Consider the following 24307-nt stretch of genomic DNA (forward strand, 5'->3'; position numbering starts at 1 on the left):
GGGGGTGGCTGTCCAGGCAAATTAGAAAGATAGGAAAATAGGCAAAATAAGAATAATAAGAATAATGAGGAAAAAATGAAAAAGATAGTAAGTAATCAGAAAAGGAGTAAGAGGACTGGGTAGAATAAATAGGCAAAAGAAGCAGTGAGTCGTGACTCCTATTTATTTGAGCGGCGTCTCTGGGAGGCTTTTGTGCTGCAGAAACTTCCGTGTGCTTGCACCTCCAGTGTACTGGCACGCTGGTACCAGTACGCATACCTACCTAGTGGCTGCTTAGTGGCATCTGGCGGCTTCAGAGTGGCCGCCCAAACCACTGTGGCGTCGATATCGCAGGGATGCCTCTTACCGAATGCAGCACGTGCTGGCTGCAGCGCGTTGATAGGCCAATGCGCCCAAGCTCAGGACCCACCGCGCTGGGATCCTCTTGCTCTTGACTAGTCCAACACCAGCAGCGTCCAGGATATCCTCACGGCTTGCATACACCGTGGTGGGGTTTGTAGCCTGCCGCAGTTTTTCCCCGTCGCTGTCCCAATACTCATATCCTGGGCTGCCCGGTGAACTCTGCTCCTCCATCTTTGTATTCATCTAGTTTCGATTCCAGAACTTGTGTCAATCGCTCCATTCCGTTCTTGATCCGACGCCAAACACTAGCCACCCGCTTGCTCAACGGCCGCTTCGCACGTACACGACGGCCACGAGTCACACGCCCGCAGCTGGTCACGATCGATTGACGAAATACAGTATCGCGCTTCATAACAAGACTCCTCGGCACACCATCCGCCATGCGCTTCGGCAAGACTCTGCGGGAGTCCATCAACGGGCCATGGAAGGACAAGTACATCGATTACAACAAGCTCAAAACCCTCCTCCGCGAAGACAAATTTGACGACGACAACGAAATCTGGACTGAAGAGGATGAGAACCGCTTCTGCGAGGAGATTTTCAACGTCGAGCTGGACAAGGTTGCCAAGTTCCAGGAAGAGCAGGTATCTCTCCTCAAGGACCGTGCCGATGCCGCCTTTGCCAAGCTCAAAAAGCTTGCGCCGCCCGCGCCCGCGGACGACTCCGCGCACCCAGTCGTCAACGATACCACTAAGGCCAGCTTTGAAGAGCTCGAGACCGAGCTCGACAGCATCATGGATCAGGTCAAGGAGCTCAAAAAGTACAGCTCCATAAACTACACCGGTTTCCTCAAGATTGTCAAGAAACACGACCGCAAGCGCGGTGACCGATACAAGGTCCGCCCCATGATGCAACACAGTCTTGCCCAGCGTCCCTTCAACTCTGAGCAGGGCTACTCGGCTCTCCTCAACAAGCTCTCAATCATGTACTACGCCATCCGCCAACAGCTCGAAGATGACCCTGCACTGCCCATTGACCTCGAAACCCAAGGCGAGACTCTCAATGGCGAGCGCTACACAGCTCACAAATGTACGTCATGTCGAACCAGAATTGAAAACTCGGTGCTAATACAATATAGTTTGGATTCATCCCGACAACCTACTCGAAGTCCGCACCCTCATCCTCCGCCATCTCCCCGCCCTCGTCTACAGCCAGCAGACCTCCAAGGAGTTTGACGGCAGCGAATCGCCCACAGTGACCTCTCTTTACTTCGACAACAAGTCGTTCGAGCTTTACAACAAAAAGGTCGACAGGAGCAGCAAGGGTGCCGAGTCGCTGCGTCTGCGCTGGTACGGTCAACTCAGTTCAAAGCCTGACATTTTCGTCGAGCAAAAGGTCGCCGACGGCACAGGCGAGAGCCACGAGTCAAAGTTCACCATTAAGGACAAATATGTCACCCCTTTTCTCGCGGGCGAGTACTCTATGGAAAAGACCACCGCTAAGATGGAGCGCCAAGGCCAGTCTGCCGAGACTGTTGCCGAGTACAAGAAACTTGTCGACAACATTCAGAGCTTTCAGCAGAAACAGAAGCTGGCGCCAGTCATTCGCGCCAACTACCTACGTACCGCCTTTCAGAAACCCGCCGATGATCGCATCCGAATTTCCATCGACACAGATCTCGCTTTTATCCGCGAAGACACCCTCGACGCTGAGCGTCCCTGCCGCAACCCTAGCGATTGGCATCGCACCGACATTGACGATAGCAACATGACATATCCCTTCCGCAACATCAACCAAAGCGAAGTCTCCAAATTCCCCTTCGCAGTCCTCGAGATTAAGCTCCGTGAGCACGCCAACCGCAAACGTCCGGTCTGGGTTGAGGACCTGCTGTCCTCTCACCTCATCCACCCGGTGCCGCGCTTCTCTAAGTTTGTCCACGGCGTGGCCTCTCTCTTTGAAGACCACGTCAATGCTCTGCCCTTCTGGCTTAGCGATCTGGAGACGGACATCCGCAAGGACCCCCAACTTGCATTTGAAGCCGAGGAGCAGCGCCGAGCCCAGCGTGCCGACGATGCTATGGCCGTTGGAAGCCTCATTGGTACCCTCCCGTCCTCCTACAAGGCCGCCAAGAGTTCGTCCGTCGGAAAATCGTACCTCGCCGATCGTATGGCCGCCGAGTCCCGCGACCAGCAGGCCAAGTCGCTTACACACCGAAGCAGCGTTGTCCCAGCCCAGCCCGAGGAAGAGGGCGAAGGCAGCGGCTCCTCCTCAACCCATCAAAATGGCCAAAGCAAGGGCGGTTACGGCACACTCTCCTCTGTTCTCCCTGCCCTCTCCCTCTCCAAGTATGCCAAGGCTAAGCGTGCGCAGCGCTTCCAGCAGCTGCCGGAGGGCGTTGTCGAGCCGACCGAGTGGATCAAAAATGCTGGCGAGCTCAAGGTCGAGCCGAAAGTGTGGCTGGCCAACGAGCGTACGTTTTTGAAGTGGCAGCACATTTGCATCTTGCAGGGTGCTCTGGCCCTCGCTCTCTACACGGCGGCCGGCGAAAACACCACCGCTGCCGTATTTGGTGTCGTGTACACGGGCATCGCCGTTTTTGCCGGAGCCTGGGGCTATGCCATGTTACGCGTGCGGCGTAGCATGATTATTGAACGCAGCGGGAAAGACTTTGATAACATGGTTGGGCCGATTATCATCAGCGTCGCGCTAATTGTGGCTCTACTTGCCAACTTCATCATCCAGGTGCGATTTGCTCTTTACAGACCGTCATACTAGGTTGTTACTAACTTTTGACTAAATAGTACCGCAAGGCATTTGATAAGATGCGCAATCACCACCCCGATGCTGGCGTGCCAGAATATCACATGATCTACGATGAGCTCCGATGAGGTTGAATGGCGTTAAGTCATGCTGTAAACAATGTAACAATTCCTATTGCAGGCTGCAAAATTGAAAGAGGAAAATGAGTGAGGACCAACTACATAAGCTGCTCAATTTGTGTCTATTTTTTCACGCTGGCTGCAGAGAGCACTTGTCAGGCATTGCATTTGTCTCCTGCCAGACGTGACGCATCTCGGCTAATTTAGACAACGATTTGACTCTTGTATGAGACATTTAACTTCGTAATTATTCCCTGTTTCTTCCCAGAAACGGTTTGGGAGTTCTTTGAGTCGTTCTTCTGTCTTCCCAGAGAAAATTATGGTATCAAAAAAGTAGTAGTTTGATTCTGAATATGACTTACAAGAGGCTTCATCATGTATCATGACACATCATCTTCTCGTCTTCGCTCGCTTTCAGCCTACGCTCGGGCATCTTCATTGCGTCTTGGCCCAACAATTCACTGAGTCCTCCCACTTGCATCCCATGTCATAGTCACATGTATGCCACCCCGTCATTCCGTGCTGCAGATCCGGGCCTCTTCCATGGCTCATTCAGCTCACTCGGAAGGTGTTGCAGAATTCAGCTCAGTCCTCGCATGTCCCGTTCTTCTGGGTACTATCCGTAATCAGTAGACTGTCCAATCCCCCACGCAATTTGTGGGGAGAGTCTACAGATCACTCCCTAACGTGGTATAGCTTGACCTAGATTTTCCAAAATCGTGCCTACATTACAGCGCTCTACCAGTAGGGCCAGTGGGCTGCAAGATCTATCGTACGCTGCATTGTAGGATTAGCGCTATGAAGTAATACAGGTGCTGTGCGGAGTAGTTACACCCTGGAGTGCCTGGGATTAAAACCTGCCCATCATACCCAGTCCCGCCAGCATGATCTCGGGATGAGATGCTTCCGAACCACTTAGCGTGGGGAGGCGCCTCCCATAGCTCCCCCAGTCGTTCTCTTCGTCATTGTCTGTGTAATTAGAGGAAGACGTTGTTGTTTAGACATCATCACATTGACCGAAATGGAAGTCCTATCCACCGCTCAGCTCGCCTCGGCCTTAGCTGAGAAGTGGCAGCTGAGTCTCTTGATCGGGCTCATCGCCATAGCCATCTATACGGCAGTTCAAGTCATGTCTCGCCCCACGATTCCTGCCAATGCGCCGCGTATCCACAAAGGGCTGCCCATTCTCGGTTCCGTGAATTTCTTTCGCGCCAGAGCAGATTTTCTACGAGCTGGCAAAGCCTGGGCACCGAAAGGTCTGTTCAGCTTCTACTACGGCCCGCACCGCGTCGTCGCCGTCTCTCGCGACACAGACAAGAAGATTTTTTTCTCTCACCGAGCATTGGACTTTGCTGCTGGGTAAGGTGTGCAACGCGCGAGACCTTCGCGACGCTACACTTACGGGATTATAACGCTAACACTTATATCCTTCTTTCCCTGTAGCTATGCCGCGCTCTTTGCCGGTGCTCCAGACGTCAGACATGTGGGCGACGAAGACGAAACAAAGCAGACCACAGAAAGATTCTCGATCCTATTCAAGCGTTTCTTGGCGAAGCCGCGACTCCATGCCTGCCTCGAAAACCTCGTCGGCGACACCATCGCCACCTTTGACGCATTCGACACTTCAAAGCCCATGGACCCGTTCGACACCATGTACAAACTCATCTTCCAGCTGACGCATCGCACGGTAGGATGCAATGATATCGCCGCCGACCCCAAGCTCCTCAAAAAATCATTGGCAATGTTCACCGATCTCGATGCTACTGGTGCTATCGAGGTCATGTTTCCTTGGCTGCCCACTCCAGTCAAACTCAGGAAGCTCTGGGGCGGTGCGCGCATGCACTGGATGTTCCAGCGAATAATAAAGAAGAGAAGGGAACAGGACCAACCCGGCAACGATGCGATGCAGCTTATGATGGATGCAGGCGACACAGACCTGCAGATCTCTGTGGTGAGCTGGGAAGCCGTTTTATGTGTCAACGATACTAACACTGTTTGTCAATTTTTCAGTTCATTATCGGTGCACTGTTTGCTGGAGTGGTCAACTCCGGCATCAACGCAGCATGGATCCCCATTTACCTCGCTCAAAACGAAAAGTGGCGTCAACTTGTACAGGCTGAAGTCGACGCCAGTCTGGACAAGTACCGCCATGGACCTGGCGACACTCCAGCGGATATTATACCGCGGTTGACCGCACATGATTGGGATAACGATTTCCCGACTGTCGATTTAGTCTTGCGTGAATCCATTCGCCTCAACATTTGCGGCTCGATGATACGAAAAAATGTCAGCGGCAAGGATATTGATATTACTGGATCGGGTTACGTGATTCCAAGCAACACCTTCGCGGTATGACGTCTCTCCCTCTCTTTGCTCGTTAATATCAGTGTTTTACTTGCTTTGTATGGAATAGTGTAGCGCTCGCTGATACGAATGTTTCTACAGGTTTATCTTATTGACTACACACACATGAATCCCGAAATTTACACAGATCCTACAGAATTTGATCCGGGACGCTACCTCCCAGGTCGTGAAGAGGATAAGAAAGTAGATAATGCATATCTCGGATGGGGAGCTGGTCTTCACCCATGCCGTAAGTGATTCTACCACCACCTTTTGCGAACCATTTTGCTAACCAGAACTAGTGGGCATGAGAGTAGGTTGCAATCCTCGCAATTGTTGATCTTTGCTTGTTGAACAAAACGCTAACTATGTGGCGTTAGTTTGCTAAACTGGAAATGGCTATGCTTATAGTCACTCTTATGGCTTATTTTGACTTTGATCTCTGTGATAAGCAGGGCAACCCACGGACAACACCTATTCCGAGGACAGATCGTAACTGGCCGTCAGTTAGGCCTATTGTAGGCAATATGTTTATTAAGTTGAGGCGACGTTTTTAAAGAATTTTACATGTAGGTAATAATAATCTACAGGTCATTTATGAGCAGCTAATTTGTAAAAGGAGTTTGACCTACTTGAAGTGAAATAAGAGATGGGTCAACTACTTTAGGAGAGTTATCTTAGCCGCATATAGTAGTACCTTAGCCTAACTGAGTGATTGCTGGTTTTTTATGTGCTAACGTCGGCCACCCACTTTCAGGTCACCCCCAGATACGGGTCACATCGCGCCTGCCCCAGCACTAGTAAACCTTCATTACTAGTCACGCGTTTTCTCTATCTATAATTATTATTATTACCTTAAATTTTATTATTATATCTATTATAAGTTAATATATTAAATAATAGCTTTAAAATATAATTTAGGACATTTTTAGTAGTATAAGTGGCTAGTAAGCGGCAAAGAAGTGGATAGTGCCCTAGTTAACACTATAGGCTTAATTAAACAGCTAGGTACTATAAAAATAGGCTTTAAAGTTATTATAACGCCTTTTTAGTACTTAAAAAAAACATCTTATTAGATAGATCCTAATATAAGATATTACTAGTAACCCTTCTTTATATAAGTAGGTTAGGTAACTTACCTAGTAAGTTGCTTTCTAGAATAGTAATATAAGACCTCTTAGGAAGAACTAGTTAGATAGCTTTTTACTTTAAAACCTAAAAGTAAAGATATTAAAAGGTAAAAGGCTTAATTTTTAATATATAAATAGTGTCTTAACTAACACTATTTAGAAATTCTTTATTATCTTTAAGATACTAACTATTAAGTAAATTTAGTAAGAAAATTAGTATAATATAGATAAAATAGGGCTTATAATAAGGGTCTATAAGAATAGCCTAATATTAGGATTATTAATAAAGAAATTTATAATAAAGAAATAATCTAGATAACACTTTTAGAGTATAATTATAAAGTATATCTTAGCTACTAGTAGGCTATTTAAGCTACTTATTATTTTTAAAGGCTAGACTATTTAATAATAATAGTTTCCCTTAAAGCTTTAAAAATATTAGAATTAACACTTTTAGGTATCTTTTTAAAGCTAAATAAATAATAAGATTATACTTAATTAGTTTAGAGATATCTTTCTATCTTAGATAAAACTAGAAGGTAATAAATACTAACTTCTTATTATTAATAGCTATAATAGTTATTATATAATTAAATTCTTTAAAGAATATTATTTTAATAATATTATTTTTCTTTTCCTACCTTATTATAGCTCTTATATCCTCTAGCCTTTTAATATAGCTATTTTTAGCCTTATAAAGAGATTCTATTATATTAAGCTTTTAAAGTACTCTAATAACTATAATTTTTTACTAATTAGAAAGAGAATTTTTCTTAAGTATTATATAGTAGCTAGAAAATAAGGAATTATAAAAAATAATATCCTTATAGGCTAGTTTAGTTTTAGAATATAGCTAGTTAATAAGGTAAAGCTATTAATAAGCTATTTATTACTTATTAAGGTATTAGTAGTTATACCTATAATACTAAAAAAGGCTTAAAAAACTATTAATCTTAATATTATAATACCTTCTAATAGGTATTAATTAAAATAACTTCTTAATAACTTTATTATACCTAAAAGTAATACTTATAATACTTAGTTAGTATAAAGGAAGATCTAAAAGTAATTAAATAGCTAAGTTAGTACTATTACTATTTAAAAAGCCTAAATAGTATAACTTAAAGTATAGGTTAATATCTAGAAGCCTTAAAAACGTATAAAAGTTAATCTAAATCCTAATTTATAGTTTATTTAAGTTATTAAGGTTAAAAATATATACTACTAGTTAAATAAGTAATTACTTAACACTAAGGACTAGCTAATAATTAATATTAATAAATTTAAGCTCCTTATAGGCTATAATAGTATATAATAGGTTTATTTTATTTATATATATTTAATCTGTTTTATTATAAGGCTTTTTAGCTATAAGCTTATAATGTGTTATACTGACCCGTATCTGGGGGTGACCCGAAAGTGGGTGGCCGACGTTAATAGACTAGTAGAGTATAGAAGGGGACTGGAAGTGCTCAGCTAAACGATCATTTATTGCCAACGAAGCATCGCGCTACTATATGAAGGACATGTTTAAAATGTGGCCAATACCCATCGGAAGGCTCCGAAAATGCCCTGCGGTATATTCGCCTACTTGACACAGGTGCCGCAGTGAAGGTTTGCGTTTGTGTCACCCTCCAGGTAGCCACCGCGTTCACGAAGTGCCGGGTAATTGGAGGCCTGAATATGCAATGCAGCCTGGTTGGCTTATGGGCAAGTATTGGGCGTCGTAAATTAATGAGTGGTGTGCAGGCGTAACGCTAAGTCTCGGGTATGATCCTTTGTTTACTTAAATCGTCTTTCGCAAGTAATGTGGCGACGATTTGTCGACGACGAGCGTCAAAAGCCATGAAGGGTTCCGATCAATAATAGCTACACGGGAGGGTGCGAGGCTGCTACGGTGACAGACCTGACCGAGTATAGCTATTTTCGCAAAGCGATAATCTGAGACTTACTCTACTAACGAATCAAATCAGCAGACGTGATTGAATCCGCGTCGAGAAACGCGTGAGGCAAATCTGCAATTCGTACCTACGAAGGCGATGCTTGTCTGGCGGCGACGAAAACAGCAGTCACTGGATCACCGCAATATATGTTGGTTAGTGTTAGTTGATCACTGCTGCATTCCCTTTCAATTCCCTCAATTTTCCTCATTCCCACTTCCTCATCTCTACCTCCTGACACCTGCATATGCAGCTTACAAACGGCGACGCACTGTGGGCCAATCGACCTGGGCATCCTACCAGCCCAGTGGCTGCCGGCCTACATTATCGGATACTCAAAGCAGGCCGCCCACGAAATTTCCACCCTGCAGCTCATAGAAAATCGTCGTCGGTTGCTGCGTGTCGCCTAACCGACGCGGATATTATCGCATTATTGGCGTCAGCCGACATCGTGCGACGCAGAGCTACACCCACGGCGCAGCGAGCGCGTTTGCAAGCAATCTGTGCACTGGGCGTGGCGCGCCATGATTGCACGACGCCGGACCACATGCGCCATCGGGAGGCTGGCGAAGGTTAAACATAGCACTCAACCGTTACGAGTACTCTGAGAAAGCACAAGGCCGTAAAACATTCTGAGATTTGAGTTGCTCGAAGCCGAAACCTTTATCTGGTGTTTGTGATTATCTGCAGACGAGTCGAGTTATGGACGACAAGACCACCAAAGCCAGTGGATTTTGGGGAGGCCTCTTGAGGCGAGGCAGTAGTGCAACTACGAAAGCCAAGGTAAGCTCAAATTTACAACCAGCTCGTCCGAATCAATAAGTCCAGATGCTTACGCAATGACAATTCTGACCAGACAAAATCTAATCCGCGCAGAGCAAAAGATGCTGCCCCGCGGCCACGCCGCCCACCACCAGAGACCTCCGTCATGGCCCGCCCACGCGATGCCGATGCGCGCCCGCGCAGACGGCGAGTTACCAGGTTCAGCGACGACAATGACGCCGAAGCTTCTGTCTCCTCTGACGAGGAGTCGCCCCTGACGCCACTGACAGAGTGGCCGCCAACCGGGACATCACCGCTGCACGAGCTGTCTCGCGACCAGGCGATTGCGCTCATTGGGCGCGGGGCACCCTCCCACAAGGGCTACCGGCGCGCCGTTCCACACGTTTCGCACGAATTTTACGCACTCTACGCCGCGTCGTCGGGAAACAGCCGGGGCGACGGCGAGACCACGGACCGCGCCAATCTGCATGACGCCATGGTTCAGCTCATGACGTTCCGCATGGCTGGGCCTGGGGAGATATCCTCGCCCTGGAGCACGTTGGAGCAGCCGAGCTGCGCGTACCAGTACGGTGCGCGGCCGGGCACCATTACGCTGAATCATTGGGCGTCTATGGTGAGTGAGTTCCCCGAGCGCATTTCGCTGCGAGATTCGGGCATCACACCACGGCCGCTCACTTTGGAGCAGGTGTTTGAACGACTTCAGGAGCTGCAAAGTGAGCGCGAGGACCTCGACGAGGGTACGCTCTATCGCACACTATACAAAAAGATATTGCGCGATCCAGATCGGATACTGAGTCCGCGAAAAAGCCTGGAAAAACAAATTACTGATCTTATCATGGCCCTGTCGCGACCGCATTGGATTGATTTTACCGACCCCAAGAACCAAGTGGTTACGCGATTCATCTTTGACCCGTTTCCAGAGGACCACAACGAGTATCTAGCCTTCTTTCACCAACTACTGCTCAGCATCGAGCTGAATGTGCGCATACACAATAAGCAGCACAGCGACTACGCCAAAGACAAGCTCCTACAGCAGATCCCGCCAACAATACGATGGACTCTGGCGCTAGCGCGGCGCTGGAGCGATTATGTCCGAGTTGACCACTACGGCCCTACCGTTGATGATGTCAAGTTGCGATTCAAGCTAAAAAAACGACAAAGCAAGATGCTCAAAAAGTTTGCGACGACATTGAAATGGCCAAATCTCGGCGAGACCCTCGACGCCGTAAAAAGAATAGAAGACGAGCCGGCATTTGATGCGGCAAGCTCTGATGCTTATGCGTTCTTTAGCGGCCTCGTGCTTCCCGGACCGACATTTCCATTTCTCATCATGAATACACTCATTGACACGGACCCTGACGAGGCTACCAACGAGCTCGCCCTACTCACGCACCTGCATCCAAACTGCGGCTTCCAGTATCGTAGTAGCTACACGTACTGGACAACGAGCTGCATTGTGGGGAAAGTGCTCGCCCCGACTTGCCAGGCGCTCGCAGGCTGGGTCGGACCGGTGTGTCCCACGGCAAATCTTGGACGGTCACAGATTGCGCGCATCCGCGCCCGTAAACCTAAGCAGGTTCTGCAGCGCGAGGACGTCGAAAGCATGGGCGAGAGATCCGACCCTTTGGGCCCGCCGTCGGAGGTTTATCCCGTAGAGGAATACGTCCTTGTGACGCCAAACGCAAACCCAGGCACGCCGCCGGACACGGCCCGCGTAGAGCTGCTTACACTGCGCGAGGTACCGGTTCTGGACCCAACGCAGCCGCCGGCAGGTCCTAGGCTATTTGACGCTACAATACAAATCGCCGTGGATGGCGTGTCGTGGCCGCTGCGGCTCGCCTACGATGTATCGTTTGTGAATGCCTGGCCCTGCTCTGATGGGCCGCACCCGCTGTTTTTTGACTACATCTACAAGCGAATTTCTATAGACCAGATCCTGGGTGTCAGAGACTGGGCTGGCTTGTACAAGAAGACGGGCAGCGCACGGAGTGCACGCTCTACGCCTATGCCCGTGGTCCACGGCGGCAATAGCCACAACAGGGGTGCTATAGCCCAAGATATCGAACAACAGGAGGATGAGGAAGTGCTGGTTGTCGAGGCGTTTGGGGTTCCGGACCATGAGGTGCTGGCCAGAGCATGGTGTGCGCACTGGGGCGCGAGCGCTGTGGTGGCGGACGTGGGCAAGACTTGGTAAGCGCAATGCTCGATTGCGGAAGACTGGTGATGCTAACTGTAAGTAGCATGGCTTGCGCAATTCGCGAATGCTATGCAGCGGCACTGACGGTGTTGATACTGGTTGACGACGCAAGCAACCGCAACGGCGAGATATGATGCACGATTCAAGTACGAAACTGTGCGGCGAATGACTCAACTATCTTTTCACGATCGGGACGGTAGTACGAAAATCGACGGTTCGCATGTTCAGGCGAGGCATCTACGGGGCGTTTGGACGGGTGTCGTTCCTCCGTAACATCGGTAGTAAAACAATTTGTCGAATTGCAGCGTCTCGATTGTTCTCATTCGCAAGCGTGAGCATGGCACATCATCTGTGAGCTTTGAAAATACATATCAGCAAAAGGCCCAAGACACAAGAAGTGCGAGGTAGGGCAGCAAGGAGAATGGTGTTTGTTGATCAGGGAGAAATTGTAATCAAGCATCTCAAACGCGCACCCCGAGACGTATCTCGAGAGCAACGGACGAGACTCATAAGCCGCGGTATTTCATTGAAATAACCGTCATCAGGCAAAACGGGTGACGATTGGCCGTCGTGCCAGCTTGTTAAACTGGGCTTGTGTGTGCGGGGTGTGAAACTTACCATTGGTTCACGCTCTGAAAGCTGTGGTTGGGGCTGAGGATCGCTGGTTCAGCTGCTGATGGCCTTGTTACACGATTTTTTAACCCTGGTGCCGACGTCAAGACTTTGAAGGTGTGCACAATTACGGAATATTTCCTAGTAATGTGGCTAGATCGTCAGGAGAAAAAGATGAGGCGCTTGAGCCCTGTTGTGGATTTATTATTTAAACACCTAATAATTCACGTGAGAGCCGACACGCTAGCTAACCTGATTTACAAGTCATCCAAACGACAGCAGGTTTGCAAATGTAAGCAATTCATCATGCCATGTGAAGCAGCTTCATTCTTCTGTATTACTATATTTCGCCAGCGGTCCGAATTGAGGCTGGAAACTCGCAGCGATAACGAGCTGGTGCCACAAAACAGCATGCGGCCGCCCACAGAAAAAACGACGAGGCATGCTAGATCGAACATCCTCCGTGTCGCATCACCCCACGCTTATAGTGACACAGCGTCGCGGAACATGGTACCGAAGCTGAACAACGGTTAGCATATTGTACGTATCATCAACACGATCGCGGCAAACTTACCCAGTAGGGTATCGGTCACCAGGAAGCTCCGTCGCCTCAGCATATTTACGTAATTCGGCAACCTCATCGGCGCTGAGCTTGACATTCAGCGCCTTGACATTGTCCTCCAGGTACTTTGTCGTCGTGGTACCCGGGATCGAGATGAAGTCATTGCCCTGCGCCGCCACCCATGCCAGGCAGACTTGCGCCGGCGTTGCGCCGTGCTTGTCGCCAATGGCGCGGATCCGTTCCACCAGCGTCATGATCTTGGGGAAATTTTCTTCGCTGAATTTGGGCACCGCTGCGCGGAAGTCGTCCTTGGCCAGGTCGCTGTGCGACTTGATTGCGCCCGTCAGCAGACCCCGCGCCACCGGGCTGTAGGCGACAATAGCAATGCCCAGCTCCCGGCACGTCTGCAGGATTTCCGTTTTCGGGGATTCAATGTCGAGGAACAGCGGGTTGTACTCGACTTGGTATGCGGAGATGGGGTGCACGGCGTGCGCGCGACGAATAGTGGCCGCGGAGCACTCGGACAGTCCTAGGTAGCGAATCTTGCCCTCCCTGAGCGCGCGCAGCTCGTCAGCCAACTTTCTCCGGCAGAGGTAAGCAAAAAAGGCACCGAACTTACGCCTTGAGCTCGGCCATGGCCTTGACGGTATGCTCAATGGGGGTCTTCTCATCGACGCGGTGACAGTAGTACAGATCAATGGTGTCGATGCCTAGCGTCTTGAGGCTCTTGGCGCAGGCCTCTTTGACGTACGCCGGGTCATTGTCAAGGACGCGGCCCTGGGGTGTGTGGCGGAGCGCAAACTTGGTAGCCAGGAAGATGTCGTCGCGCTTGCCCGTGCGCTGGAACCAGGCCCCGACGCGCGCCTCACTGTTCGTGTAAACGTCCGCGGTGTCCCAGAATCGCTCGCCCAACTCGTAGGCGCGGTCCAGGAAGTCGAGCGCCGTCTCCTCGCTCGTGTCCTGCTGCTTGTACCAGCCCGCAAAGGACATGAGGCCCAGGCCGATGCCGGTAACCTGTGGACCGTCACGGCCGAGTGTTCGCGTGGGCAGAGGCATGTTTGACTTGTTGTATTGAATTGTTGTTTGCAGTTTATGAGCTTTTAGTCCGAGTTTGCCGTCCGTGGTGGCAAACCTGCGTCCTTTATAACATTTGCTGCCGGCGCGGTGTCAACTGGTTACTCAAACATTGCGGAGAAACGGGATTTAGTTGCTGCTCTTCTCCCGTCCTGATGTCATGGATGGTGGACTTCAAGATAGCTGGTTTCCTGCCGGTTCTTAAAGCCGAACGAGCTTGGCTTCATCGGCGTTGCGCTGGCGCAGAAAGATGTGGATGGCTACCATTTTCCGTGGACTTCGATCCCAAGCTCCACCAAAATCACGTACAAGATCGTCTTCTCCGCGCCAGTCTTTCTGTGCCGGACAGGTGCAATTGGTCCCCTGCGTCACAGGTCCGCTCAAGGCCCAAACGCCAGACACGGAGATTTTGTTAACCCCGACAGCAAGGTCGTGTAGGTGACTGCAATGGAAGCCTTCAATCCCTCTTTTCTTTTCAGCATGGCAATATCACTCCATTCGGATGGCATCCCACATCTATGCAACGCCATGTAGCGGACTTTGGCTCGTAAACTCCATGGTCGATAGCAAGGCAGCTGATCACTGACTGTGGTACATCGTGCTGCTGATCAACTCGGCTCTTTCACCCGTCCATGCAGCGCTCTGATAGTCTGATCAGTCTTTATTTCATTTGCAGTTAGCTACACAACTGCAAAATACTAGGCCTGCGAAATCAGAGCGCTCTTCTTGCTTCATCATGTGGTCTTGAACTTCTCTGAGATGCGATGGCTGTAGGTGCAGTGATATCAAGCGGAGCTCATCACCTTTGAACACTCAGGATTGACCCTGCGACTGGTTTTGCGCGACGAAGCCAAGCCGCGCTGCACTCTCAGCCACCTGCCTGATGAGCCACAGACACAGGCGCTGCACAACACCAATGCCTGACTTGTCCTATTGGTGTTGCACGCGAAAATTTGCTCTTGCAATCCCCGTTTTGATTATAACTTATATCAGTAACGTCGGCAGCTGTTGCATGGGCTAGTTACTCTGGCTGCTGGCCGCCCGTGAGACTACCCTAGCCACTAACTAACGTTAGTTATTAGCCACGTGGAGACGGGCAGTTAGTTGCCAAGGATTTGATCCAGACCAATGCAATTCCACACCCACCCGTCTCATGACTTCTGTCTGCCAGTGAGCCTCACACGCCTCGCTCTCGACGCGCCGGTCGCTACTAGGTTTAAAATCTACAAATTGATGCGTATCTGCACTGATAATGTCTGAGACGGATGAGAAAAGGGATAAAGAGGGGTTTGACGTTGGCGAGTTCTTGTACGTAACAGCTGCGCTGCTCTGGCCGCTGACGGGCAGCCTCTCGCATGCATTGCTGCAGACTGTCGGCTAACACGCTTCCAGGCAGAAGAACATCAACAAAGGTGAACTAGCGTTGAAGCGCGCTGTCGGGCTCGGCGCCCAGCCCAATGTCGTGCCTGAAGGCGAGCCGATCCACGATGGTGAGCCGCGCCCTGTCGAGATTGGCTGGCATCCTGTCGGCGGCCTCGCAGGCACGTGGTTCGCCAACAACACCGGCCTGGGCAAAATGATAACAGAGAGAATCAACAAGTACCCCGATCCTACGCAGCACTGGGCCGTCCTCGTGGGCGACTACGTCCACCAGCTCTGGATGGATGAGAGTTTCCATGTCATCTACATCAACGATCGGATCAAACGCGACGAGTGGAAGACGTTTAGCGTTGGCCAGACGCGCTTCAATGACGACGCGCTGCGCCGCGCCGGCGAGACCGTCATTGCCACGATTCGGGAAAAGACGCCCGCGTACAACTTAATCTCCAATAACTGCCAGACCTACGCTCTGCAACTGCTCGACGCCATCAAGGTCGGTGCGCGCAAGGAGTTTGGCACCACGCTCGCCGTGTACGACCGCATGCTTGGCCCCGGCAAAGTGGCGGATCTGTTCAACAAGGACGGCCAGATGCCCACGGACGGCACCGACCCCAACGTCCTGCCGCCCAAGGACGGCGACGACGACGAGAACACAGTCGGTCTAGCGCAACAGCTTATGAACGACCACACGGCGCAGCTTGATACGCATGAGCAGATGAGCAAGAAGAACGGCGAGCTCACCCCACTCCGGGAAGCCGCCGAGGCGCAGGCGCACGAGCAGGAGCGAGAGCTGGACGGTGAGAACCCCACCGAGAATGGCAATGGCGAGAAGAAGGAGAGTAAGAGCAGCGAGGTCAAGAAGCAAATCAAAAACATATTTAGCCGTTTGTCGCGAAACAAGTCTTCGTGACCGTTCCAGGCATGAATTATGGCTGATGGAGGAGAGGACGGGCGGTTACTTACGCCTCACAAATACAATATTATATGATATACGCTCTAATTCTTCTGCTAGTGATCGGTTCCGTTAGGTGTGCGCATTTCGACGCCCCTGAGCATCTGAACAGCGGCGCGAAGCACCACGAAAAGCATTGGCTAATTGTCACAGGACGCCATAGTGTCCATCTCGCAAATTTCGGTGCGAAGACAATTGGTGGCTGGTTGCGCAACATTCTTGCGTCACCCCGAGTCAAACCGGTCGCCACTGGCAGCGACGCCGGTGATGAACACCGTATGCTGGCCCCTGCAGCTTGCGGCAAAGTTGCGGCAAAGCTATGCTTGACTATGTCACTTTATATGAATGCAAAGCTAACATTCGATCACGAGCCCATCTGAGATAAAGCTGAAAATGCGAGGGGGGAAACCTCTCACCATGAACGGTGATTATGGTATCACGCGGATCTCTCGCAGCATGTTCAAGACTGACGTCGGAAATTAATGCGCACTGATATAAATCCCTCGTCACGGAAACGCCCCGGTTTCAACAATGTCCTTTGCTGACGATCATCAACCCAAAGCAGAAGTAAGAAGAGGAACGATCGGAGACTTTACCAATTAGGGCCCGACCGCTGCTCCTTCAGGAATGTTGGAAGAACTCTTTACCCATTGTGTAAGGAAAATGTTAAACGTCTTACTCAGCGCTACTGAGTTCTTTGGACTAAGTTGGTGGCTACCAAATATGTGGTTCTTCCAACCAAGCCATCCAAAGTCGTGCTATTCACGGCAGCCAACCAACATAACAATAATAATAACAAAACTTAAAAGAAAATGATTTTTTTACAGGCCAAAAACGAGACCCTAAGCGTTACGGTTTGAGATATAGTTGACTTGAGCTGAGCTGACCACTGCTCTGTGCGGATCCTGTGCAATGTGGACAGCCTCTGGTTGCGTGTGTGATGTTATCTTAACCTTCGCGCGATCTGACTAAGTGCCAGTGTAGAGGTGCGATTCTTGGCGGCTACGCTACGCATACAGGTACCAGAACTAAAACAGTATCGGCCGATGTTGACCTAAATCTAGAACAATCGTTTTGCATCGTTGACTGATGTAATCCCAGCTAGTTTCCGTTCCACACTTGGCATCCCCTCCGACCATGTTCTCATGTATGGCTGCAGTACGCCTTATCATCCTTTAGCCGTTTGTAACTTCAAACGGCCAATAATATACTGTTTCCTCATTTAACACACTTTTGGCAAAGGCCGAAGGAGACGTTCCTTCAAGCCCACGAGAATGTCTCCTTGCAGCTGCGTCGAAATCCTTCTGCGACTTCCCTAGCACCTATTTGTCGGTGCTTCCTTGACAATAAATGTCTGATCCACCTCTTATTATAGCCGAAGTGACTACATAAGACTCGTCAATCCCACCTTATAGCTTAGAGGCTACTGATCAACAACGCCCGAGGACAGAGACTCAGCACAACTCCTTGCCTCGTACAGCTCTCTACTACAATGGTCTCCTTTTCCCTTATCAGCACCCTAACAGTGCTTGCTGTGGCTGTTGCCGGCTCTAAGCGCGGCTTCGCTGTCAACGACGAAGTTGACGTGAGTAAAGGCGGCGTCACCCTCAACGGCTACAAGTCCAAGATAAGCTGGACGTACAACTGGGACAGCAACACGCGCAAGAAGCAGCCTTACGCCGAGTTCGTCCCTATGCTGTGGGGTACGCAGAGCTACCACACCAACCAGTGGGCTAATAACACCAAACTCTGGCTTTCGCGCGGCACCAAGCATCTGCTGGGCTTTAATGAGCCTGAGAGGCCAGACCAGGCCGCTCTCTCCCCGCAGCAGGCAGCCGATGCCTGGAGAAAGTACATGAACCAGTTCTCCGGCCGTGCTAAACTCGGTGCCCCTGCCGTTTCCAATGACGGCTACAACTGGCTAAAGGACTTCTTGGGCAAGTGCCACGACTGCCACATTGACTTTGTTCCGGTGCATTGGTACAATGACCACACTCTGGAGGGTGATCTCGAGAATTGGGTCAACAAGATTTGCTCTCTGGTCGGAAACCGCAAGGTGTGGATTACTGAAGTAAGAATATGATGCCCCTCTCGTGGATGGAAAATACTGACAGGCGTACAGTTCAAGGGGTTCGGAAACCAGGATCAGCAGCGTCAGTTCATGAAGAAGGCGCTTCCCTGGTTAGACAAGAAGGCTTGTATCGAGCGCTACGCATACTTTGGCACTGCGAACAACAACAAGGATCTGCTTGTCGGAAACGGACCCAGATTCTCTCCTCTTGGCTATGACTACGTCTACCACGATTGAGCCATTCGCCGACTCGGATGACGAGGCGTGCTCCTGTCTCTAATTCTCTGCCCTTGTTTCTACCTTTACCCAGTCCGTTGTATTCTTGCATTTAGTTCACGATTCTCCTCTTTCACGCCGCCACACTACGTACATACATGTATTTACTTCGTATATAACTTACATTCAAAAGCTGCACATTTCGGGGCAATTTACTGTTTGGTCTATACACCTGTTAACTAGAGTGACCAGTCGGTGCAATAAAACAACGATAGCTGTATTTTTGCGGGCTGGACTACGCCAGTGCATCCTGCCAATTTAAGCTCAAGAATTCTATTGCAAATACCCATTTTATAGTGGAGGATGGAGTGGTTTGATGTCACGCAGCCACACTGAGCACAAAGACGTTACATGCGGCAGCGAAGTAAGGCCTAGACCGAAGGCCAGCCCTGTTTAGCCCGACCGGAACGCCGTCAACCAACTCCAGCGGCCGTACGTACACTTTCCGTGACTGTGCCTGGAATAGAGAAAAAAGATCTCTGCATCGCCATCGCCTGATAAGCATAAATGATTACGCATGCGAGTGGCTTTGCACAGAAGGCAGAGCTGAAGCTCGGCTACACGAGAGCACGCAGGTTAAACTCCCCCATCTGGCATAGGGCTGTGCACTGGCGCCCAGCTAGCGTTGGCTACTATTGAAGGAGGTTCCGCCACAGTTGACAAAGTTCGCCGACTAATTAGGCCCCGTGTGTGCGTTGTCGCCCAGACTGTCAATAGTTATTATTGCGCCTTGTCCAACGCGAAGCCTGCTGCACTTGAGAAGTTGAGATTGCGAGAGGAAGGTGTTCCAGAATAATGTAAAGTGGACTGGCGACATCAGCCTGCACAGAGATGGGCCAATGGCAACGCCCTTTGATGCGACCATCCAATCTCACATCTCACCTGCAGCGCAAGGGTTCCATTTCCAGCGTCGCTGACGAGCATGACGGTGCAGAAGAGTCTTCGCGACCTCGTCAGCGAGCAAGATACGACCCGAATAAACTTCTGCGATTTTTCCCTTGAGCTGGATCTTGCACGAGCGGCACCACTATTTGTTTTGCCTGATGGATACGCCGAGAACCCTACCAGGCGGGTGGCGGGCCAGGTCGAAGAATGAAGGCAGTGCTGAGGGTAAGTAGTGGGGGTCGCGTCTTGCAGGGCCTCGCCTCCGCCACGACGCTGGCTGGTAAAACACAAGGAGGCTTTCGGGCTTCCAGGGGTCCAGTTTGGCGCTAGACTGACTGTGCGGCAGGGCAAATACCAGTAGGTGTACCTACCTCAACTACCTACCTAGGTAGTACGTAGCTGCTGCAGACTGAATCGCCGCACTGCACTCCCAACACTTGCACACGTGCAGAGCCCATTTCACAGCCAGGTCAGATAGGCCATACTGACAGTTGAAAAGAATCGCCCACCTTCCCGCCCTCTAGACTTGTCGTGAAGGTGGCATTCCTCATCCCCAGGGTGTACAAGAGTCCACTTGGTCATGCAAGAAGATCGTGACCCAAAACGGGCATTTTAGTGTAGTTCTTGAAGTTAGAGGGTATGGCAAATGAGCTGTTGTAAGTTGACGCCCCCGTTTCTGCTGAGAGCAAAAGCGCTCCACGAGTCGGCCCAAATACCAGGCTCGCGAAGACGTATGATTACGTTGCTCTTCTCGTTTTCGGCTCTTCTCCCTGGCGGCGCAGTCACTCACTGAGACCCGGCTCGGGGAAACGCCTTCGGCCCAATGAGCGATCAACAGAAAATGACAGCGACTCAGAGGCCCTGCGGGGATCAAAGTCGGCGTTGGGCAGAGAAGGGGAAAGTTGGCGACTTCCTGATGCGCACTTTATTGCAGGCGCCTCGAATGCCGTTCTAGCCCATCCACACCGGGCGTCAAAAGCAGCAAGGGACGCGTGGACAGTTGATCTGCGCTAGCTGGAAAGGGTAGGAGTTCCGCAAAAGTCCCTGGCTCATCTGTGCCAGCTTGCTGGCCTTCTTGGTCCTCCTTCGACTAATGAGATTGGCAAATCGGCACTGCACTTCCGACCTGAGTCTCTCGCCAGCCTGGCCCTGTGGCCAAGCCACGCCCTCGGCTCCATCCGTACTCTAAGAAAGGCGGCATCTCTGGGCCGATTGCCCACAAAATTATGAGCTCCTCACTGGCCCAGCGACTAGTTGGCTCACACCACTGTTGCCGTTCCGCTTCTCGGTGGGCGTGCTCGTACCAGCACGTCGCTTTCTCGTCGGTTTCCACCCCTTTGCCAGGTAAATAGGGCTGTGCTTACTAGGATTACTCCATGTTTGCATTGCGACACCGTACCGATAAGTTATTTGCTAGGGGCGCTACCACGACCGCCAACTGTGGATGTCATTTGCGACCCCTATACCAGTGTAAATATGAAGCTGACGCCCATCCTCAGCCTTCTGCTGATTCTTTCTTTTCTTTGATCGTCCGTTCATCCGACCTTTCTTTCGTTACAACGCCTTTTAATCCCACAATCCTTTTGCCCAAACAACAAACACGCTCTCTCCTTCCGATTCACCAATGTCAATCGTCCGGATAGCGACTTCCAACTAGGCTCTGCCTCAGCACTCGGTCCGCTGCTGGCGGTTCAGCTTTTTCTCGACTGAAGCCTAGCTCTTCGTTTCCAATCAATTATACCATTATTCGCATTTTACTTCCCAAATTTCTTTCAGCTCGCAGACACAATGCCGGGCCATCACGGCGGACAACACCATGGCTTGCACTTGGGTGAGCTCATCAACGAGCTAATTTCCTCCATTGCACCTTTCTCGGGTCTGATCTTGACCGTCACCTGCTGCGTCATTGCTCTTATCCGACTTTACATTCTCGACCCTTTTATTCCGAAAATCTACTCTCGTGCGGCCCTCCGCGATGTTTCAAATGCACAAATGCGCAGCTTCACGAATCACCATGTTGCAGCCGGCACCAAAATTTTACTTGTCATTCTGTGCGGTTATCCTCTTCTCGCGATCATCTGTGGCAACGCGACGCCACATACCCCCTATGCCAAGGGTTCCTCCGTTACTCTTGGAGACATGATGATTGTCTCCTCACAAATATTTACTGGCATGTACATCTTCGAACTCTTCTTCCGCGAGAAGGTCTCCGTCATTAGTTGCGCCCATCATATTGGTGCCATTGTTATTGCCCAAGCTGCGATTGCAATGAGCATCAACTTCGGTCACGAAAGAGACGCAGTTTATGAGTTTATTCTGTGCTTTATCTGGGGTACGCTGCGTGCATAATGTCCGTTTTGACAAATGACTGGCTGACTAACACGTCTCAGGTGCATTCGATGTTATTGCCGAGCTTTGGCCTCATTTGGCCATGATTCTCTACCGAGTCCACCACGACAACCATGCGCTACTGTCCAGAATCTTCTACGCAACCGCGATTTTGGAAGTTGTAGGAACTGTGACTGAAACCATCATTGTCATGTTTCTCTTCGGCTCCCTCTGGGACAAGTGGTCTCTTTCTCTCAAAGTCACGACGCCCTTTCTACACACATTGTTCTCAGCGGCGCAACTTTGGGGTGTCTGGATTTTCTATAAAATGGGCAAGGACCAACAAAGAAAACTTAGGAAGAGCGAGGAGATGCGTCCCTCCTCAGGCGACACTGCCGCCGAGACCGTGTAACAGAGCGACGGCGTTAAAAAAAATTCTCAGCATGGAGTTTGCCATGATGGCAGCATAACTCATATATGGCGTTCAGCATCTGGTATTAGACTTTCCAATATAGGTTAGACATCTGTTTGGCCGCTTTGCTTTGGATGGGGAGGTGAAAGTACTGTTGCCATTCACTTAATGGGAAAATAAGAAGATATCTTGCGTACCGAATGGAAGCATTTCATTGAAAGCTGGCGATATTGCCGAGAACATTACGGTAAAGGCTTCACCGTGCTTTATTCAGGTGCCGGCCAATTCTGTTCATATGGAAAGTGCGGCTCTCCTTGCCCGTACGGCCTCGTGCTTACCCAGTTAGTGATTACTACGCTAATAGAGCTGTCGTACAGGGTATGGCGTCCATCAATAGCATTCAAGCACTGTAGGTATTCCGACACCAAATGTAGCTGAAATTACGTCCTGTCTTCAGGCATACTATAGTAGCCTTGAGACAAGTTAAATAAGACTTCTTGAACTCCCCAAATCCATGCTAATAAAGGGAACTATTGCACGTTCTTGATGGTGGGGAACTCTTCACGGGTATTTCAAATACTTCTCCCAGGCTCATGCTGTCTCGAGTGAGGAGATGCACTAACCCGTTGATATTTACGACAAAATTATGTGAAATTAAGCTTCTCAACAAAGACTTGAAGTCTAACCCTAACAATGACAGTCGCTGTCACAGCATGCTTTCGATACGTAGTTGACAGTGAGCTCGCCTTTGGAGACATCGTTACGAGGCTTGGTGGGCACACTGCCGCAGCCGCGGCACGCGTGATCAAGAAGTTGCTGATTATGGTTGTAGGCATTCTTGGCTGTATCGGAAGTGCCGTTCTGGTAAAAGGCACAGAAGCTTCCATGAGAGCCATGGGAACATGCAATTTGATTTGCGGCAGTGTCTCAGCCAACACCTCGGTACGTAGTTGGAGAACCCCGTTCGGGATCAATCTTTGTCGCAAGAAACGGAGTCTTGGTCGGCGCTATCATCGCACCGGTGGCTTACAGCTTACGCCAATGTCTGGAAAATCTGGACAACATTAAGATGATAACCTTGCGCGACTGCTGAAACTGTCGCAGGGCCCAGCTAGTGCGCTCGATGCCTTGTGTATAGCATCATCGATTCCAGAAGGAAACAAGGAATGCTTCGACGACGATGACGAGCCACCTACCATTTCGACCCCTCGAAAACTGATAATTGCCCTCGGTAAGAGCACAGACGGGCCAGTCCGAAATATTTATATAAGGAAAATATCGGAAGCAACGACAGATCACGAGGAGTAAGACAACGCGAGCACTAGGTGTGGTCTGCATAAGAGCAGAGGGGCGCCTCAGGGTGCTGACAAGACTGTACCTACCTTATAGTTGCGCCAACTTGATTTAACAGCGCTTCAACATGGTCTCCTCCAGAACTCTCTTCACATTTACTCTTGCCGCCACCGCTCTTGGCATCAACTGCCGAGACTCCGGTGCATGCAACCTCAACAATGCCAGTTTGCAAGAGGTCCTGACCCAAGTTCCCCAGATCCAAGCCCAGGGTAACGATAGGCATCACTACGCAACAGGAGGTAAAATCATCCTGATCGATATAAATACCCTGTGAAAAATACTTACACTAACAATTCTGTAGTTCAACTGGCTTGCTCTGGTGGCAAGTACTGTGAGTTTTTCCAGTCTTGGCTACGGGGAATTTTTGGAGATGACTAACAATGCCATATGAACAGCGAGAATTGCCTTCTACCAGACCGGAGCGTCGAGAACTGCCGACCGAGCCGCCGATCTACTGCAAGGCTAGATGGACCACGGTGAGTCCGATCTTTGCTTGATTCACACTTCACACTACTGTACTAATGTTTCTCTCCCCACAGCTCACAGGTTGCACCCAGAGCGGAAGCAACCCTACCGCGCCCGGCAACGATGTGTCTAAGGGCGAGCTGACTGTCAACATTGTGTCTGCACCGTGCTGCAGCGGCAACTGCCACTGTCCTATTTGAACATGACGCTTGATTCAAATTTGGTAGAGAATCGGAGAGTAGAGGAAATCGTGAAATCTATAGAGCGTATATGCACCAGTGCTACGAAAACAATATAAGCATATAACGATAGTATTTTGATAT

The 24307-nt window shown here is 50.1% G+C and overlaps 10 protein-coding genes across 10 annotated transcripts; 9 read left to right on the forward strand and 1 right to left on the reverse strand.

Moving 5' to 3' along the window:
* Positions 1–782: 782 nt before the first annotated feature.
* On the forward strand, positions 783–3230 carry LMH87_010617 (uncharacterized protein; the record flags this gene model as incomplete). The annotated part of the gene is made up of 3 exons (XM_056197801.1): positions 783–1431; positions 1481–3084; positions 3144–3230. 3 exons carry the CDS (start codon positions 783–785, stop codon positions 3228–3230), a joined length of 2340 nt encoding a protein of 779 aa, XP_056054814.1.
* Positions 3231–4242: 1012 nt separating this feature from the next.
* LMH87_010618 (uncharacterized protein) lies at positions 4243–6210 on the forward strand (the record flags this gene model as incomplete). Its single annotated transcript, XM_056197802.1, has 8 exons — positions 4243–4580; positions 4665–5172; positions 5232–5570; positions 5667–5814; positions 5867–5877; positions 5945–6066; positions 6124–6133; positions 6184–6210. 8 exons carry the CDS (start codon positions 4243–4245, stop codon positions 6208–6210), a joined length of 1503 nt encoding a protein of 500 aa, XP_056054815.1.
* A 2523-nt stretch (positions 6211–8733) lies between these two features.
* LMH87_010619 (uncharacterized protein) lies at positions 8734–9044 on the forward strand (the record flags this gene model as incomplete). Its single annotated transcript, XM_056197803.1, has 2 exons — positions 8734–8789; positions 8888–9044. 2 exons carry the CDS (start codon positions 8734–8736, stop codon positions 9042–9044), a joined length of 213 nt encoding a protein of 70 aa, XP_056054816.1.
* Positions 9045–9336: 292 nt separating this feature from the next.
* On the forward strand, positions 9337–11748 carry LMH87_010620 (uncharacterized protein; the record flags this gene model as incomplete). The annotated part of the gene is made up of 4 exons (XM_056197804.1): positions 9337–9417; positions 9491–10030; positions 10103–11607; positions 11658–11748. 4 exons carry the CDS (start codon positions 9337–9339, stop codon positions 11746–11748), a joined length of 2217 nt encoding a protein of 738 aa, XP_056054817.1.
* A 960-nt stretch (positions 11749–12708) lies between these two features.
* LMH87_010621 (uncharacterized protein) lies at positions 12709–13844 on the reverse strand (the record flags this gene model as incomplete). Its single annotated transcript, XM_056197805.1, has 3 exons — positions 12709–12745; positions 12801–13340; positions 13408–13844. The coding sequence occupies 3 exons, from the start codon at positions 13842–13844 to the stop codon at positions 12709–12711; spliced, it is 1014 nt and encodes a 337-aa protein (XP_056054818.1).
* Positions 13845–15114: 1270 nt separating this feature from the next.
* On the forward strand, positions 15115–16152 carry LMH87_010622 (uncharacterized protein; the record flags this gene model as incomplete). The annotated part of the gene is made up of 2 exons (XM_056197806.1): positions 15115–15170; positions 15255–16152. 2 exons carry the CDS (start codon positions 15115–15117, stop codon positions 16150–16152), a joined length of 954 nt encoding a protein of 317 aa, XP_056054819.1.
* Positions 16153–17686: 1534 nt separating this feature from the next.
* Positions 17687–18502, forward strand: LMH87_010623 (uncharacterized protein; the record flags this gene model as incomplete). Its single annotated transcript, XM_056197808.1, has 2 exons — positions 17687–18265; positions 18317–18502. 2 exons carry the CDS (start codon positions 17687–17689, stop codon positions 18500–18502), a joined length of 765 nt encoding a protein of 254 aa, XP_056054820.1.
* A 2150-nt stretch (positions 18503–20652) lies between these two features.
* Positions 20653–20953, forward strand: LMH87_010624 (uncharacterized protein; the record flags this gene model as incomplete). The annotated part of the gene is made up of 2 exons (XM_056197809.1): positions 20653–20770; positions 20844–20953. The coding sequence occupies 2 exons, from the start codon at positions 20653–20655 to the stop codon at positions 20951–20953; spliced, it is 228 nt and encodes a 75-aa protein (XP_056054821.1).
* A 261-nt stretch (positions 20954–21214) lies between these two features.
* LMH87_010625 (uncharacterized protein) lies at positions 21215–22166 on the forward strand (the record flags this gene model as incomplete). Its single annotated transcript, XM_056197810.1, has 2 exons — positions 21215–21758; positions 21817–22166. 2 exons carry the CDS (start codon positions 21215–21217, stop codon positions 22164–22166), a joined length of 894 nt encoding a protein of 297 aa, XP_056054822.1.
* Positions 22167–22859: 693 nt separating this feature from the next.
* LMH87_010626 (uncharacterized protein) lies at positions 22860–24184 on the forward strand (the record flags this gene model as incomplete). The annotated part of the gene is made up of 7 exons (XM_056197811.1): positions 22860–23108; positions 23271–23397; positions 23461–23470; positions 23716–23758; positions 23821–23850; positions 23915–23995; positions 24059–24184. 7 exons carry the CDS (start codon positions 22860–22862, stop codon positions 24182–24184), a joined length of 666 nt encoding a protein of 221 aa, XP_056054823.1.
* Between the last annotated feature and the right edge of the window lie 123 nt (positions 24185–24307).

The sequence above is a fragment of the Akanthomyces muscarius genome, chromosome 5 (genome assembly GCF_028009165.1).
Source record: "Akanthomyces muscarius strain Ve6 chromosome 5, whole genome shotgun sequence".
Taxonomy (NCBI): domain Eukaryota; kingdom Fungi; phylum Ascomycota; class Sordariomycetes; order Hypocreales; family Cordycipitaceae; genus Akanthomyces; species Akanthomyces muscarius.